Genomic DNA, 14,518 nt, shown 5'->3' on the forward strand with positions numbered 1-14,518 from the left:
ACTTGCAACCTTTCGGTTACAAGTCCAATGCTCTAACCACTAGGCTACCCTGCCGCCCCAGCAAACAACAACAACAAAAATGTTTTTGTTTATATTTGGCCAATGTATCCCCAGAATGATCCATGGACGTGTTTGGTCTTGAAACAAACAAATAACATGAATTGATTGATTAGGTTCCGAGATTATGTTGCGGAGCACATGCACATGGTCGCGGAGGCACAGAATGTACAGACCATGTGTAAACGAGACAGATCTGAGTCTGGAGAACATGAACATCATACACACCGAGAGGTGAGAACAAAAGTCACCCATAAGAAGGACAGTATCCTGGCATAGATATGGCCCGAAGGGACATGGGGAAATGGCGAGTTTGTTGAGGTAGTTAAGTAGCTAGGTTCAGTCAATTAACCATGCTTAGCTCCTCTCCAGTCACGGCCATCCATGCAACCAGAGCCAGTCTTCTCTTTGGGGTCGGAGGTCATCCTCTCTGGATACTATATTTATGGAGGAACTGCAGGGAGGAACCCAAGTGTGCCTCTTAGAACAACCGGCACTATAGTGCACTGCAGGGCCAGGACAGGAACGTATCCTGCCTACATGAATGGCTAGACCCCTGTCTCTTCCCAACTCTACCCCCAGCCACAGACTCACAATGTTGTTCACCTGCTGCGGCTCGACACCAGTGAAGTAAGTAACTAACCACCTGTGGAGATCTACTTTACACCACACATCTAATGGGTGCTGTGTGTCTTTGTTTTAGGGGGAGAAACAACCTCTTCATTTTTGTGTAAATTATGGCATTAATGTAGTGTGGGATAGCCGGGGACTAAATTTCTATCAGCATGTTAAATGTGCAACCAGAGGGAAAAAAACTCTGGACCACCTTTACTCAACACATAGAGACACATACAAAGCTCTCACTCACCCTCCATGTGGCAAATCTGACCATAATTCTATCCTCCTGATTCCTGCTTACAAGCAAAAATTAAAGCAGGAAGCACCAGTGACTCAGTCAATACTAAGGTGGTCAGATGAAGCAGATGCTAAACTACATGGAACATGACATCACAGACTGGAACATGTTCCGGGATTCCTCCGATGGCATTGAGGAGTACACCACATCGGTCACTGGCTTTATCAATAAGTGCATTGAGGATGTCACCGCCACAGTGACTACGTACATACCCCAACCAGAAGCCATGGAGGCAACATCCCCACTGAGCTGAAGGCTAGAGCTGCCGCTTTCATGGAGCGGGACTCTAAACCGGAAGCTTATAAGAAATTCCGCTATGCCCTCCGACGAACCATCAATACAGGACTAAGAGCGAATCATACTACACAGGCTCTGACGCTCGTCGGATGTCGGATGTCGGAGACCATGTGTGGGGTTGCTTCTCAGCCAAGGGAGTGGGCTCACTCACAATTTTACCTAAGAACACAACCATCAATAAAGAATGGTACCAGCACATCCTCTGAGAGCAACTTCTCCCAACCATCCAGGAACAGTTTGGTGACGAACAATGCCTTTTCCTGCATGATGGACCACCACTTAATCCCATTGAGAACTTGTGGTCAATCCTCAAGAGGCGGGTGGACAAACAAAAACCCACAAATTCTGACAAACTCCAAGCATTGATTATGTAAGAATGGGTTGCCATCAGTGGCTCAGAAGTTAATTGACAGCATGCCAGGGCGGATTGCAGAGGTCTTGTAAAAGAAGGGTCAACACTGCAAATATTGACGTTTTGCATCAACTTCATGTAATTGTCAATAAAAGCCTTTGACACTTGTGAAATGCTTGTAATTATACTTCAGTATTCCATAGTAACATCTGACAAAAATATCTAAAGACACTGAAGCAACAAACTTTGTGAAAATTAATATTTGTGTCATTCCTAAAACTTTTGGTCACGACTGTATGTTCACTTCGAGGAGGTCAGAGACCTTGCCATTTGGTGCCAACAACAACCTCTCCCTCAACGTGATCAAGACAAAGGAGGTGATTGTGGACTACAGAAAAAGAATGCCCCCATTCTCATCAACGGGGCTGCAGTGGAGCGGGTAGAGAGCTTCAAGCTCCTTGGTGTCCACATCACCAACAAACTAACATGGTCCAAGCACACCAAGACAGTCGCAAAGAGGGTACGACAAAGCTACTCCCCTCTCAGGAGACTGAAAAGATTTGGCATGGGTCCTCAGAACCTCAAAAGGTTCTACAGCTGCACCATCGAGAGCATCCTGACTGGTTGCATCAATGCCTGGTATGGCAACTGCTCGGCCTTTGACCGCAAGGCACTACAGAGGGTAGTGTGAACGGCCAGTACATCACTGGGGCCAAGCTTCCTGCCATCCAGAGGAAGTCCCTAAAAATTGTCAAAGGCTCCAGCCACCCTAGTCATAGACTGTTCTCTCTGCTACTGCACGGCAAGCGGTAGAGCGGTCTAGGTCCAAGAGGCTTCTAAACAGCTCCTAACCCCAAGTCCCTGAACACCTAATCAAATAGCTACCCAGACTATTTGCATTGCCCCCCCTCCCACCTTACACCGCTGCTACCCTCTGTTGTTATCATCTATGCATAGTCACTTTATAACTCTACCTACATTACCTGCTAACCAGTTCCCCCGCACATTGAGCGGTACCCCCCTGGAGCGTTATTGTTATTTTACTGGCTCTTTAATTACTTGTTAGGCTATCTGTATTTTTTTTAAACTGCATTGTTGGTTAGTGGCTTGCAAGTAAGACTTTCACTGTAAGGTTGTATTTGGCACGTGACAAATAACATTTGATATGTTAGTTGTCTACTACCTCTGCCCAATGCCTGGTGGTGTTCAGAATAGAGCACTCACACTCTGTAAGTCTCCGCTCTATTTAACAGGGAGGGTGAATGTGTACCCTATGTCCTCAAGAAAGAGATGTCCCTGTGTAAGACACGTTCATGCATTTCCTCCCGTGATACAACAAGTCCATGTAACCAGCACCAAACTACCATGGTCAAACTAAAGCCCACCATCTTCTCCAGTTTCAGAAGGCATTGTACTGTACAGTACAGAGCAAAAATGAAATCCATTTTCGGGCTTTAATCAATTTTTAAGTACCATTTTTTTTTTACCATATTTGAGGATTAATTTGCGGTTAGACATTAATTCCGACTGAGTTGTTGTAAGATTATTTTCACCACAGTGTCTGGTTCACTGTGATAAAATACTAAGCCCCCATCACGCTGTTTTGGAGAGCCAGGGTGACTGTGGTCTTGCTGTGGCAGCCAACACACACACACACACACACACACACACACACAAACACACACACAGCCATAAACAAAGAAGACCCATACACACACACACACGCACACACAGTCAAGCTCTGTCACATTTATGATTGATAACCCCCAAACATGGCATCCAAATGGACATAATTCTTTATTTTTAACAGACCTAGAGTGAGTTCGACAGCTAATTTCAACGCCAGAATCAACCTCGTTAAATGAAAATGATTTATTGTGAATAGTTTGTGTAGTAAAAGTGATACAACTGTCACAGATACAGTACTTGCTAATTGCATTCTGTTGTTGACAAGGCGTTGCTGCTTGTTCTGTTTTCATGTTGATCAGATAATGGGTGTAATTTGTGAATACGGTTTATCGTAATTATTATTTTAATTATCCCTAAATCCTAAAAGATCATCATTTGCTCAGTGGGTATAGAATGTAAATGAGTTGATTTTACCACTCATTCAACCATATGAATGTATCAGCAGTCCCAGTTTGTACAGAATCTAATATTACATGCCATTTTAATCCATATACCATTGTATAATATAATTGAGAAATGATTTGACAAGGAAATGCTAAACCTCTGTCCCTATGTGTTGACCTCAGTGCCCAAACTGCCTGTCTATCTAAACGAGAGACAGTCAGCTGCCGCTACGCTCAAGGCCCCGTGTGGCAGCTCTGACGCCCGTGATGCCTGCCACACACACACCCTCCACCCAACGGCCCTCTCTCTTTCTCGCTCTGTCCCGCCCCCTGTGCTACCTCATACCCTTTGACTTTCTTACCTTGGTATATATAGTCAGTGAGGCTATCAGAGTTCTCCTGGCAGCCATCATGAAGGGTATAGTCTCAATCTGCTGCTTCTTCAGCCTGCTTGTCCTGGCCTTAGCAGGTAAGGGGCCTCACACCTCATCTACTGTTTTATATGTTTATGTGGATGTCGATATGAATAGATGTTGTATGGGTGTGTGTTTATAGGCTTATTAGTGCTTTTGGTCATTGGAAGACTACAGTGCTGGACTGTACATGTCCTGGGGTACAGCTCATGTATCAAATGTATGAGATGTGGCATGGTTGGGTTGGATGTCTTGGCTGTCTGCATGCTTTCATAGTCCAGTCAATTTACTGGCTTGTAGACACACACACTGGATCCATTTTTACTGATCCAACATACTTTATTTTTATTCAAACTGGGAAAGTCTGAGATCTCTATATCGATACTTCCAGACATTCTTTTCAGTGGACTAAACTGTCTTACTCTTCGGGCTTTTAGCAACTATGCAGATAGATTGTTCTGTCAGTCAGTGGTGTGGGTTTATAGGGACAGAGAAGGTACTGTAGAAATGTAGATTTTGTATATTTTTTAGTGTTGTAGTTTAAGCCAGGACGTGCAGGGGTCCTTCAAACAGTGGCGGTCACCTGGACGCAGGCATGAGCATAGACACCCGTGTCCCTCTCTCTCTACTACCCTGCAGCACTATTTAAAAAGGTTTCAAATTAAATGTGGTAGAATGCTGGGTTCAATCAGGACATAATATTTTAAGGTCTCATCTTTTTAGAAAAACACATTTTAAAATGGTGCCAACTTGGCACATCTTGTTGTCTCTTGTTATTTTTACTGTGTGTGCATATATTTCTTATTTAAACCTCATCGAGATCTTTATTGGTCATACGCACACACACACACACAGTCGGTGTGACTTTAATAAACCAGAAGCTTTTGGCGTGGTGACGGTGTGTCAGCTGTCCTAAAGCATGGCACCAGCTGATGGAACGTCTCAGACTGTACTAGAGAGAAGAGCTTGTATTCCCTCACTGTATCACTCTCTCGCTTTCTTTGATTCTTTTTTCTCTTTCTCTTTCCCTTTCTTGGAATGTCTCTCCCTCCCCTCTCTGTCCTTGCTGACAAGTAGATGTCGTAGGGACATGTTTGATACTTGTATCTATTGACTGATTAGCTTTACATTTTACTGGATGATTCATATATAATACATACTTGTATTTTCAAGTGATTCCATGTATTGTCCATAGCTTTATCTGCCTTTGTGATTAAATAAAATGCCCAGATTACATCCAGATCAGCCTCTCTCCAGAAATGTGGTGGAGGGATCTCTCTAAAGTAAAACCGTTTCTTCCTGTTACCCTTGTCTGTCCTTGGGCTCCGCTCAGCACCAGGGCAACATGCTTTCCTATCCCAATCCCAGCCTGCTGTCAGATGTCTAGGATTGGAAGGCAGGCGTCCCGTAACCGGACACCGTCCACTATAGGTCCCCCATCCCTCCCCCCGGCCCCCTTCCACCCCTCCCCAGACCCAGCACTACCCTTTAGCCACATTGCCTTCACAGCTGCTGTCACCCCAATGACAATTTATTCCCAGCAGCTGGCCTTATAGGGACATGCATTATCGAGTCAGGCGGGGCCGGAGGAGGGAGGAGGCCGGAGCAGGAGCACACAGACCCTGCTAGAGGTTCTGACTAGAGGGACTACAGCTACGGCTGAAAGTTAATTTTCGTAACAGGTTAGGAGAATTTATACAGCAGGTTAGGAGAATTAGCGTGGCAGGTTAGGAGACTTAGGTTAAGGTTAGGAAAAGGGTTAGGGTTAGTTAAAATGGTCTCCTAACCTGCTACTGAAAGTAACTTCCGGTTGTAGCTATACTCCCTCTAGTCACAACCCCTGCTAGCTTAGCTTGGGCCTAGTCTGGTCCAGCAGCGTGGGTGGCTAGCTATGTAGCGTTGAATAGCAAAGCAAGGTGGCTAATGCTAGCAGAGGAGGCTGGTGGGACGAGCTATAGGAGGGGTTCATTGTAATGGCTGGAAAGGGAATGTCTGTGTTTGATACCGTTCCATTTATCCCATTCCAGCTATTACAATGAGCCCGTTCTCCTATAGCTAGGTTTGTTAGTGTGTAACACTGATTCCATGGAGCGCTACTGTAGGGTGATGTTGTTGTTCCTGTGGATGGCTTGTTCATATGAGTGGAGAAGGACTGACAGGAAGTTCCCCTGGGCTAACGAGGTTAGCATTAGCCTACTTTAGGCTCATGTTAGCATCGCCTAGATTACACTGTAAATCTGAACTGTGGGGATGTTGTCCGTATTTAACTAAATGGTTGCCAGTAAATGTTGTTTCCTTGGTATGCATGAGGTCCTTCAAAGCCCATGGAAACAGTAGTGGTAACCACTAAGAGTATTGTACTGTAGCGGAAGTGTTGGAGTGATACACTGGTTAAGAGATTGGAGCGTCCAGATGGAAATTCCACACTGTCATGTTCAGTTAGGCTATTGTATGTCATCAGCAAATTATATTACTGCAATGATTATAAATGACATGGCTCCTTTAATTGGATTCATCACTGCTACAAAGGGATACTTGTTATCCTGACAATGTTAATGGCTATTTCTACAGGCCACCTGTTTAACCAGGAGTGGTGCTCAGACACTGTTCTGCTCATTCAGACCAGGGTTGGTCTTCCTGTTGTGCTAACTGGACAATTTTCTCTTCTCTTACTTAAAGCAGAATCCTGATTTTGGATGATTTCTGCATTGAAGTCAGTGGGAGATAAGTGTTAACAGTTGATTGCTGTATTGTCCTGTGTTCCTGACTGTTTACACTAGAAGCCATAATACTTGCTGGATCGAATCCCTGAGCTGACAAGGTAAAAATCTGTTGTTCTGCCCCTGAGCAAGTTCCCCTGGCGTGGGTGACGTGGATGTCGATTAAGGCAGCCCCTCGCTCCTCTCTGATTCAGAGGGGTTGGGTTAAATGCTGAAGAAACATTTCAGTTGAAGTCATTCATTTGTACAACTGACCAGGTCTCCCCCTTTCCTTTCCCTACTAATCAGAGAAGTAACACGAAACAGAATGCTTTTGGCCCGACCTGAAGTATGAGGAGATATGGGGTGACACGGGCAATCTTTCCCTCTGTGTCCCCCATTGATGGCAAGCAGTAGGCCCGGGGGCCCGGGGCATCCCTCCAGTGCTGGCAGTGGGGACACCCGACCCCCTCCTCCCCCTCTTGGACAAGCCCCTCAGTCCCCTCAGCCTCAAGGTCGGTCACCTGGTGAGTCTCTGTGGATCAGTGACAGGACTGCTGGGAGAGTAGAGTCAGATCAACACCCCAGCGTAAAGTGCCCCCCCCTCCCCATCCCGTGTCACTCCACTGTGTCCTCAGACTGATCCTCATGGTCCTCGCCCCCCTTCTGTGGAATTACCACCCGGACATGCCCTCCATCGGCCAGCTCCTAGCATCCAGAACCACGTCACCAAGAGTGCTTACACTGTGGCCTGTGACATTGGCCAGCGTAGCCTTTAAGCCATGAAATCCTTTTAAGATTTATCCCTAAAAACATCCCCGGTCCAGGAGTCCTTCGAACGTTCTTTAGCTGTAAAATGGCATGAACTCTGTGTCTCCATTTTTGACACACGTTGACAATTGGTTTGCCCTTCGTCTGGAGTCTATGTATGGGTTTGTACATATGGAGAGAGCTTGTGTACCCTGTGTATTGGACTTTAAATGTGTTTTAAGGTATGTACATGAGTATGAGTGTGATGATTCCTGACATATGAGTGTGAATGTTTCCTGATCATGTGACCTGACCAGGAAGAACACAGATTAAATTACCTGGTTCTCCAAGATGGCTGTATCACAACTATCATGAGGCTAGACGGGTCCTTATTCTGAATCAAGATGTTGGGGGGTGACAGAGGGCTGTTTGGAATGCACTCAGAGCGGCCAAAACACTCTCATAATCACTCCTGCATCCATTTAGTGAAGTAAGCCAACTGGTCTCCGGCACGGAGGGCTGTCTGAGACTGAACAGGAATGTAAACCTAAGACAGTGAAAACAACCAGTAGTAAGTAGTGTGTTCCCAACATGGCAGTTTTACCTGATACTGGCTTGTTGCTTGGCGACCACACTTACAGCTACTGATAGGATATGGGACTTGTCTTCTTCTTTACCAGTATCAGACCACCACTACAACCAACATACCCCAAGGACCATTACATTCTGTTGCAACAATTAGAAGGGGGTTATAGGGTCAGAAAATCCGCTCCATGTTCAGAAAGTTGCTCATAGAAATAGGAAGTAAAGAGCAGGCCTAATTCTCACCTTGAAGAGAGCGCCCACTCTGTGTATTACATTTCTATTTGACAAGAACTCCTGAACGTTGCATCCCTATGTGTAAGACATTTTGGTTCAATGCATTCGGTTCTACAACTGACCAGTTAACCCCTTTCCCTTATTTGGAATGCATCATTGAGTGTCATGTGGTTTGTCAGCGGCCTCTTGAGTAGCTGCTTCAGACTTGTTAGCACCTCCCTAATCATCCTCACCCTCTAGCCTACATATAGCCTATTATATAGAGCTGTAGAAAATAGATCCTCACCCTCAAGCCTACATATAGCACAGAATAATATAGAGCTGTAGAAAATAGATCCTCACCCTCTAGCCTACATATAGCCCAGCATAATATAGAGATGTAGAAAATAGATCCTCACCCTCAAACCTACATACGCTGAGTGTAAGAAACCTTAGGAACACCTTCCTAATATTGAGTTGCACCCCCTTTTGCCCTCACAACAGCATCATTTCATCTGGGCATGGACTCACACAGGGAACTGTTGAGCGTGGAAAACCCAGCAGTGTTGTAGTTCTTGACACACTCAAACTGGTTCGCCTGGCACCTACTGCCATTCCCCAGTCAAAGGCACCAGTGGAGGCTGCTGAGGGGAGGACGGCTCATGATAATGGCTGGAATGGGGCAAATGGAGTGGCATCAAACACATGGAAACATGTGTTTGACAACATTCCACTTACTCCACTCGAGCCATTACCAAGAGCCCGTCCTCCCCAATTAAGGTGCCACCAACCTCCTGTGAAAGACAATTACATATTTTGTCTTGCCCATTCACCCTCTGAATGACACACATACACAATCCATGTCTCAATTGTCTCAGGCTTAAAAATTATTCTTTAACCTGTCTCCTCCCCTTAAATTTACACTGATTGTAAGCATTTCATTGTTAGTCTACACCTGCTGTTTATGAAGCATGTGACAATAACAACTTGATTTGATTGATGTGGATTTAACAAGTGACCTCAGTAAGGGATCATAGCTTTCACCTGGTCAGTCTATGTCATGGAAAGAGCAGGTGTTCCTAATGTCTTGTACACTTAGTGTATAGCCCAGCATAATATAGAGCTGTAGAAAATAGATCGAACCCTCTACCCTACCCAGAATATAGAGCTTTAGAAAATACATCTGGACTTAACACCTCCCCTCCTAATCCTCCACACCCTCTAGCCTACATCCAGCATGGAGCTGTAGAATATAGATCAGAGAGAGAGGACTTCTTGCCTGTTGCCTCTGGATGTCGTTACTGTAGTTTGCATCAGCCCCGTACCTCTGCACTCTCTAAATTAACCCCCCAAGGCGCCAGGCGAACCTTCTGATATGAACCCCAGGACGTCTGTCACCCGGACCATGTGTCTGTCCTAGTTGAGCCTGTTGCCAGGCAACCATAGTTCAGTTTGGAGAAACATTCCGACAGGCAACAGGCAGCACTTCCAGTCAGAATGCTGCGGGTAGAGCTGCCGATGATGGTGTAGGCTCTGGGCTTTTGGGGACGGGTGAGACACGTCCTGATGTTCTTCAGGCTTTAGTGGCCAGGGCTGGGGGAAGTTCTGTGTCATGCCTCAACTTTAGCAGTTTATTATCTCACTGATGCGCCCCAACAGAAGGAAATGTTACAATATTCCTGATACTGGTGGCAGATTAATCTCTCTCTCAATCAATACTGTGAAAGTACCAGTTCTGAGCCCTGTTATTCCCTGCTATGGCTGCATGCTCCATTTTTATGGGGGGCATATCAAGTACTGTAGAGGAGGTTCATGAAGTTCATAAACTTAGTTGGTCCAAGGGTCACTGGGGGACAGATAACAGAGAATAAAGAGAATCTAACCTTTAAAGCACTGGCAGTAATTTGAATAGTGCATGCAGCATACAATACAGTATATTTGTATAGTGTACCAACAGTATGTATGTAATACATTACAGTACATTTGTATCGTGTAACAAAAGTATGCAATACATTACAGTATATTCTCTAGTACTCTCAGGTATGTAAAGATTGCACATACAGTGCCTTGCAAAAGTTTTCACCCCCTTGGTGTTTTTCCTATATTGTTGCATTACAACCTGTAATTTAAATGGATTTTTATTTGGATTTCGTGTAATGGACATAGACAAAATAGTCCAAATGGGTGAAGTGAAATGAAAAAACATAACTTGTTTCAGAAAAAAAAAGAAAAATCAAAAAGGGAAAAGGGGTGCAGGCCAATGAATTCACCCCCTTTTCTATGAAGCCCCTAAATAAGATCTGGTGCAACCTATTACCTTCAGAAGTCACATACAGTGCCTTGCGAAAGTATTCGGCCCCCTTGAACTTTGCGACCTTTTGCCACATTTCAGGCTTCAAACATAAAGATATAAAACTGTATTTTTTTGTGAAGAATCAACAACAAGTGGGACACAATCATGAAGTGGAACGACATTTATTGGATATTTCAAACTTTTTTAACAAATCAAAAACTGAAAAATTGGGCGTGCAAAATTATTCAGCCCCTTTACTTTCAGTGCAGCAAACTCTCTCCAGAAGTTCAGTGAGGATCTCTGAATGATCCAATGTTGACCTAAATGACTAATGATGATAAATACAATCCACCTGTGTGTAATCAAGTCTCCGTATAAATGCACCTGCACTGTGATAGTCTCAGAGGTCCGTTAAAAGCGCAGAGAGCATCATGAAGAACAAGGAACACACCAGGCAGGTCCGAGATACTGTTGTGAAGAAGTTTAAAGCTGGATTTGGATACAAAAAGATTTCCCAAGCTTTAAACATCCCAAGGAGCACTGTGCAAGCGATGATATTGAAATGGAAGGAGTATCAGACCACTGCAAATCTACCAAGACCTGGCCGTCCTCTAAACTTTCAGCTCATACAAGGAGAAGACTGATCAGAGATGCAGCCAAGAGGCCCATGATCACTCTGGATAAACTGCAGAGATCTACAGCTGAGGTGGGAGACTCTGTCCATAGGACAACAATCAGTCGTATATTGCACAAATCTGGCCTTTATGGAAGAGTGGCAAGAAGAAAGCAATTTCTTAAAGATATCCATAAAAAGTGTTGTTTAAAGTTTGCCACAAGCCACCTGGGAGACACACCAAACATGTGGAAGAAGGTGCTCTGGTCAGATGAAACCAAAATTGAACTTTTTGGCAACAATGCAAAACGTTATGTTTGGCGTAAAAGCAACACAGCTGAACACACCATCCCCACTGTCAAACATGGTGGTGGCAGCATCATGGTTTGGGCCTGCTTTTCTTCAGCAGGGACAGTGAAGATGGTTAAAATTGATGGGAAGATGGATGGAGCCAAATACAGGACCATTCTGGAAGAAAACCTGATGGAGTCTGCAAAAGACCTGAGACTGGGACGGAGATTTGTCTTCCAACAAGACAATGATCCAAAACATAAAGCAAAATCTACAATGGAATGGTTCAAAAATAAACATATCCAGGTGTTAGAATGGCCAAGTCAAAGTCCAGACCTGAATCCAATCGAGAATCTGTGGAAAGAACTGAAAACTGCTGTTCACAAATGCTCTCCATCCAACCTCACTGAGCTCGAGCTGTTTTGCAAGGAGGAATGGGAAAAAATGTCAGTCTCTCGATGTGCAAAACTGATAGAGACATACCCCAAGCGACTTACAGCTGTAATCGCAGCAAAAGGTGGCGCTACAAAGTATTAACTTAAGGGGGCTGAATAATTTTGCACGCCCAATTTTTCAGTTTTTGATTTGTTAAAAAAGTTTGAAATATCCAATAAATGTCGTTCCACTTCATGATTGTGTCCCACTTGTTGTTGATTCTTCACAAAAAAATACAGTTTTATATCTTTATGTTTGAAGCCTGAAATGTGGCAAAAGGTCGCAAAGTTCAAGGGGGCCGAATACTTTCGCAAGGCACTGTAATTCATTAAATAAAGTCCACCTGTGTGCAATCTAAGTGTCAAATGATCTGTCACATGATCTCAGTATATATACACCTGTTCGGAAAAGGCCCTAGAGTCTGCAACACCACTAAGCAAGGGGCACCACCAAGCAAGCGGCACCATGAAGACCAAGGAGCTCTCCAAACAGGTCAGGGACAAAGTTGTGGAGAAGTACAGATCAGAGTTGGGTTATAAAAAAATATCTGAAACTTTGAACATCCCACAGAGCACCATTACATCCATTATTAAAAAATGGAAAGAATATGGCACCACAACAAACCTGCCAAGAGACTCACGGACCAGGCAAGGAGGGCATTAATCAGAGGCAACAAAGATCCCAAAGATAACCCTGAAGAAGCTGCAAAGCTCCACAGCGGAGATTGGAGTATCTGTCCATAGGACCACTTTAAGCCGTACACTCCACAGAGCTGGGCTTTAAGGAAGAGTGGCCAGAAAAAAGCCATTCCTTAAAGAAAAAAATAAGCAAACGCATTTGGTGTTTGACAAATGGCATGTGGGAGACTCCCTAAACATATGGAAGAAGGTACTCTGGTCAGATGAGACTAAAAGTAAGCTTTTTTTGCTATCAAGGAAAACGCTATGTCTGGCACAAACCCAACACCTCTCATCACCCCAGGAACATCATCCCCACAGTGAAGCATGGTGGTGGCAGCGTCATGCGTTGGGGATGTTTTTCATCGGCAGGGACTGGGAAACTGGTCAGAATTGAAGGAATAATGGATGGCGCTAAATAGAGGGAAACCTGTTTCAGTCTTCCAGAGATTTGAGACTGGGACGGAGGTTCACCTTCCAGCAGGTCAATGACCCTAAGCATACTGCTAAAGCAACACTCAAGTGGTTTATGGGGAAACATTTAAATGTCTTGGAATGGCCTAGTCAAAGCCCAGACCTCAATCCAATTGAGAATCTGTGGAATGACTTAAAGATTGCTGTACACCAGCGGAACCCATCCAACTTGAAGGAGCTGGAGCAGTTTTGCCTTGAAGAATGGGCCAAAATCCCAGTGGCTAGATGTGCCAAGCTTAGAGAGACATACCCCAAGAGACTTGCAGCTGTATTTGCTGCAAAAGGTGGCTCTACAAAGTATTGACTTTGGGGGGTGAATAGTTTTGCAAGCTCAAGTTTTCAGTTTTTTTGTCACATTTCTTATTTATTTCACAATAAAAAATATTATGCATCTTCAAAGTGGTAGGCATGTTGTGTAAATAAAATTATACAACCCCCCCAAAATCTGTAAACGTCCTGCTTCGATTGCAGTGTCTTGTCCATGTGAGTGAGTGAGTGTGTGTGTGTGTGTGTGTGTGTGTGTGTGTGTGTGTGTGTGTGTGTGTGTGTGTGTGTGTGTGTGTGTGTGTGTGTGTGTGTGTGTGTGTGTGTGTGTGTGTGTGTGTGTGTGTGTGTGCGTGCGTGCGTGCTGTGTGTGTGTGTGTGTGCGTGCGTGCGTGTGTGTGTGTGTGTGTGTGCGTGCGTGCGTGCGTGTGCTATAGTGCGTGTCTGAGTGTGTGCTCTCATACACATCTAATATCAGTGTACAACCTCCAGATTAAGTTATGCTGTGCTTGCTGCACCACCAGGGAGCAGAGGTCAATTAAATTAGCGTTGACATGATTAGCCCGCTACGTCTTTAAACCCTGCGGATTTACTCTGGGCCACGGGGAGTTTCAGGCAACCTTTACACCGGGCCAGGGGATTTCCATCAGAGAGGAGCAGCATCACTATCTAAAATACACTCTCATTACCAAGAGATCATTATTAACCACACTATTCATCTCCATGGATGGAATACTCTGATCCACACATGACTGTCAAACCCATGTGACACTGATCTAGTGTCATCGATAACAGAGACAAGTCATTCTGTGAATGATCATTATAGACTGTAAAATTAGTGAAGTTAGGCCCAACTCCTATTCCAAAAAAGTTAAGGAAAAAAATAAGAACATCTATTTAATATAGAGTTTCTGTGGTTCATTCCCGGGCTTCTAACAAAAATGGCTGACATGTAGCTGACAACAACACATCCCAGGGTCAGGGGTCAGGGGAGCATGGCTGGACACAGAGGCTTGTGCAGGGCATGGTCAGTTGCTGGGTGGTAGCAACAGGTGCTAAAGTGGTTGATGCTGGTACCCCCTGTGGCCAGAAATAGCCCTACAATGGGTCAGGGGAT

General features: G+C 44.6%; 1 protein-coding gene across 1 annotated transcript in view; it reads left to right on the top strand.

Moving 5' to 3' along the window:
- Window positions 1-4,042: 4,042 nt before the first annotated feature.
- The window catches only part of LOC139401884 (sarcalumenin-like), a 35,924-nt gene continuing 25,448 nt past the window's right edge, over window positions 4,043-14,518 (top strand). The window contains exon 1 of the mRNA XM_071145884.1: window positions 4,043-4,163. Coding sequence (XP_071001985.1) covers window positions 4,106-4,163 — 58 coding nt within the window. The 5' untranslated portion in view covers window positions 4,043-4,105. The remainder of the gene's footprint in view (window positions 4,164-14,518) is intronic.

The sequence above is a fragment of the Oncorhynchus clarkii genome, unplaced genomic scaffold (genome assembly GCF_045791955.1).
Source record: "Oncorhynchus clarkii lewisi isolate Uvic-CL-2024 unplaced genomic scaffold, UVic_Ocla_1.0 unplaced_contig_544_pilon_pilon, whole genome shotgun sequence".
NCBI lineage: Eukaryota > Metazoa > Chordata > Actinopteri > Salmoniformes > Salmonidae > Oncorhynchus > Oncorhynchus clarkii.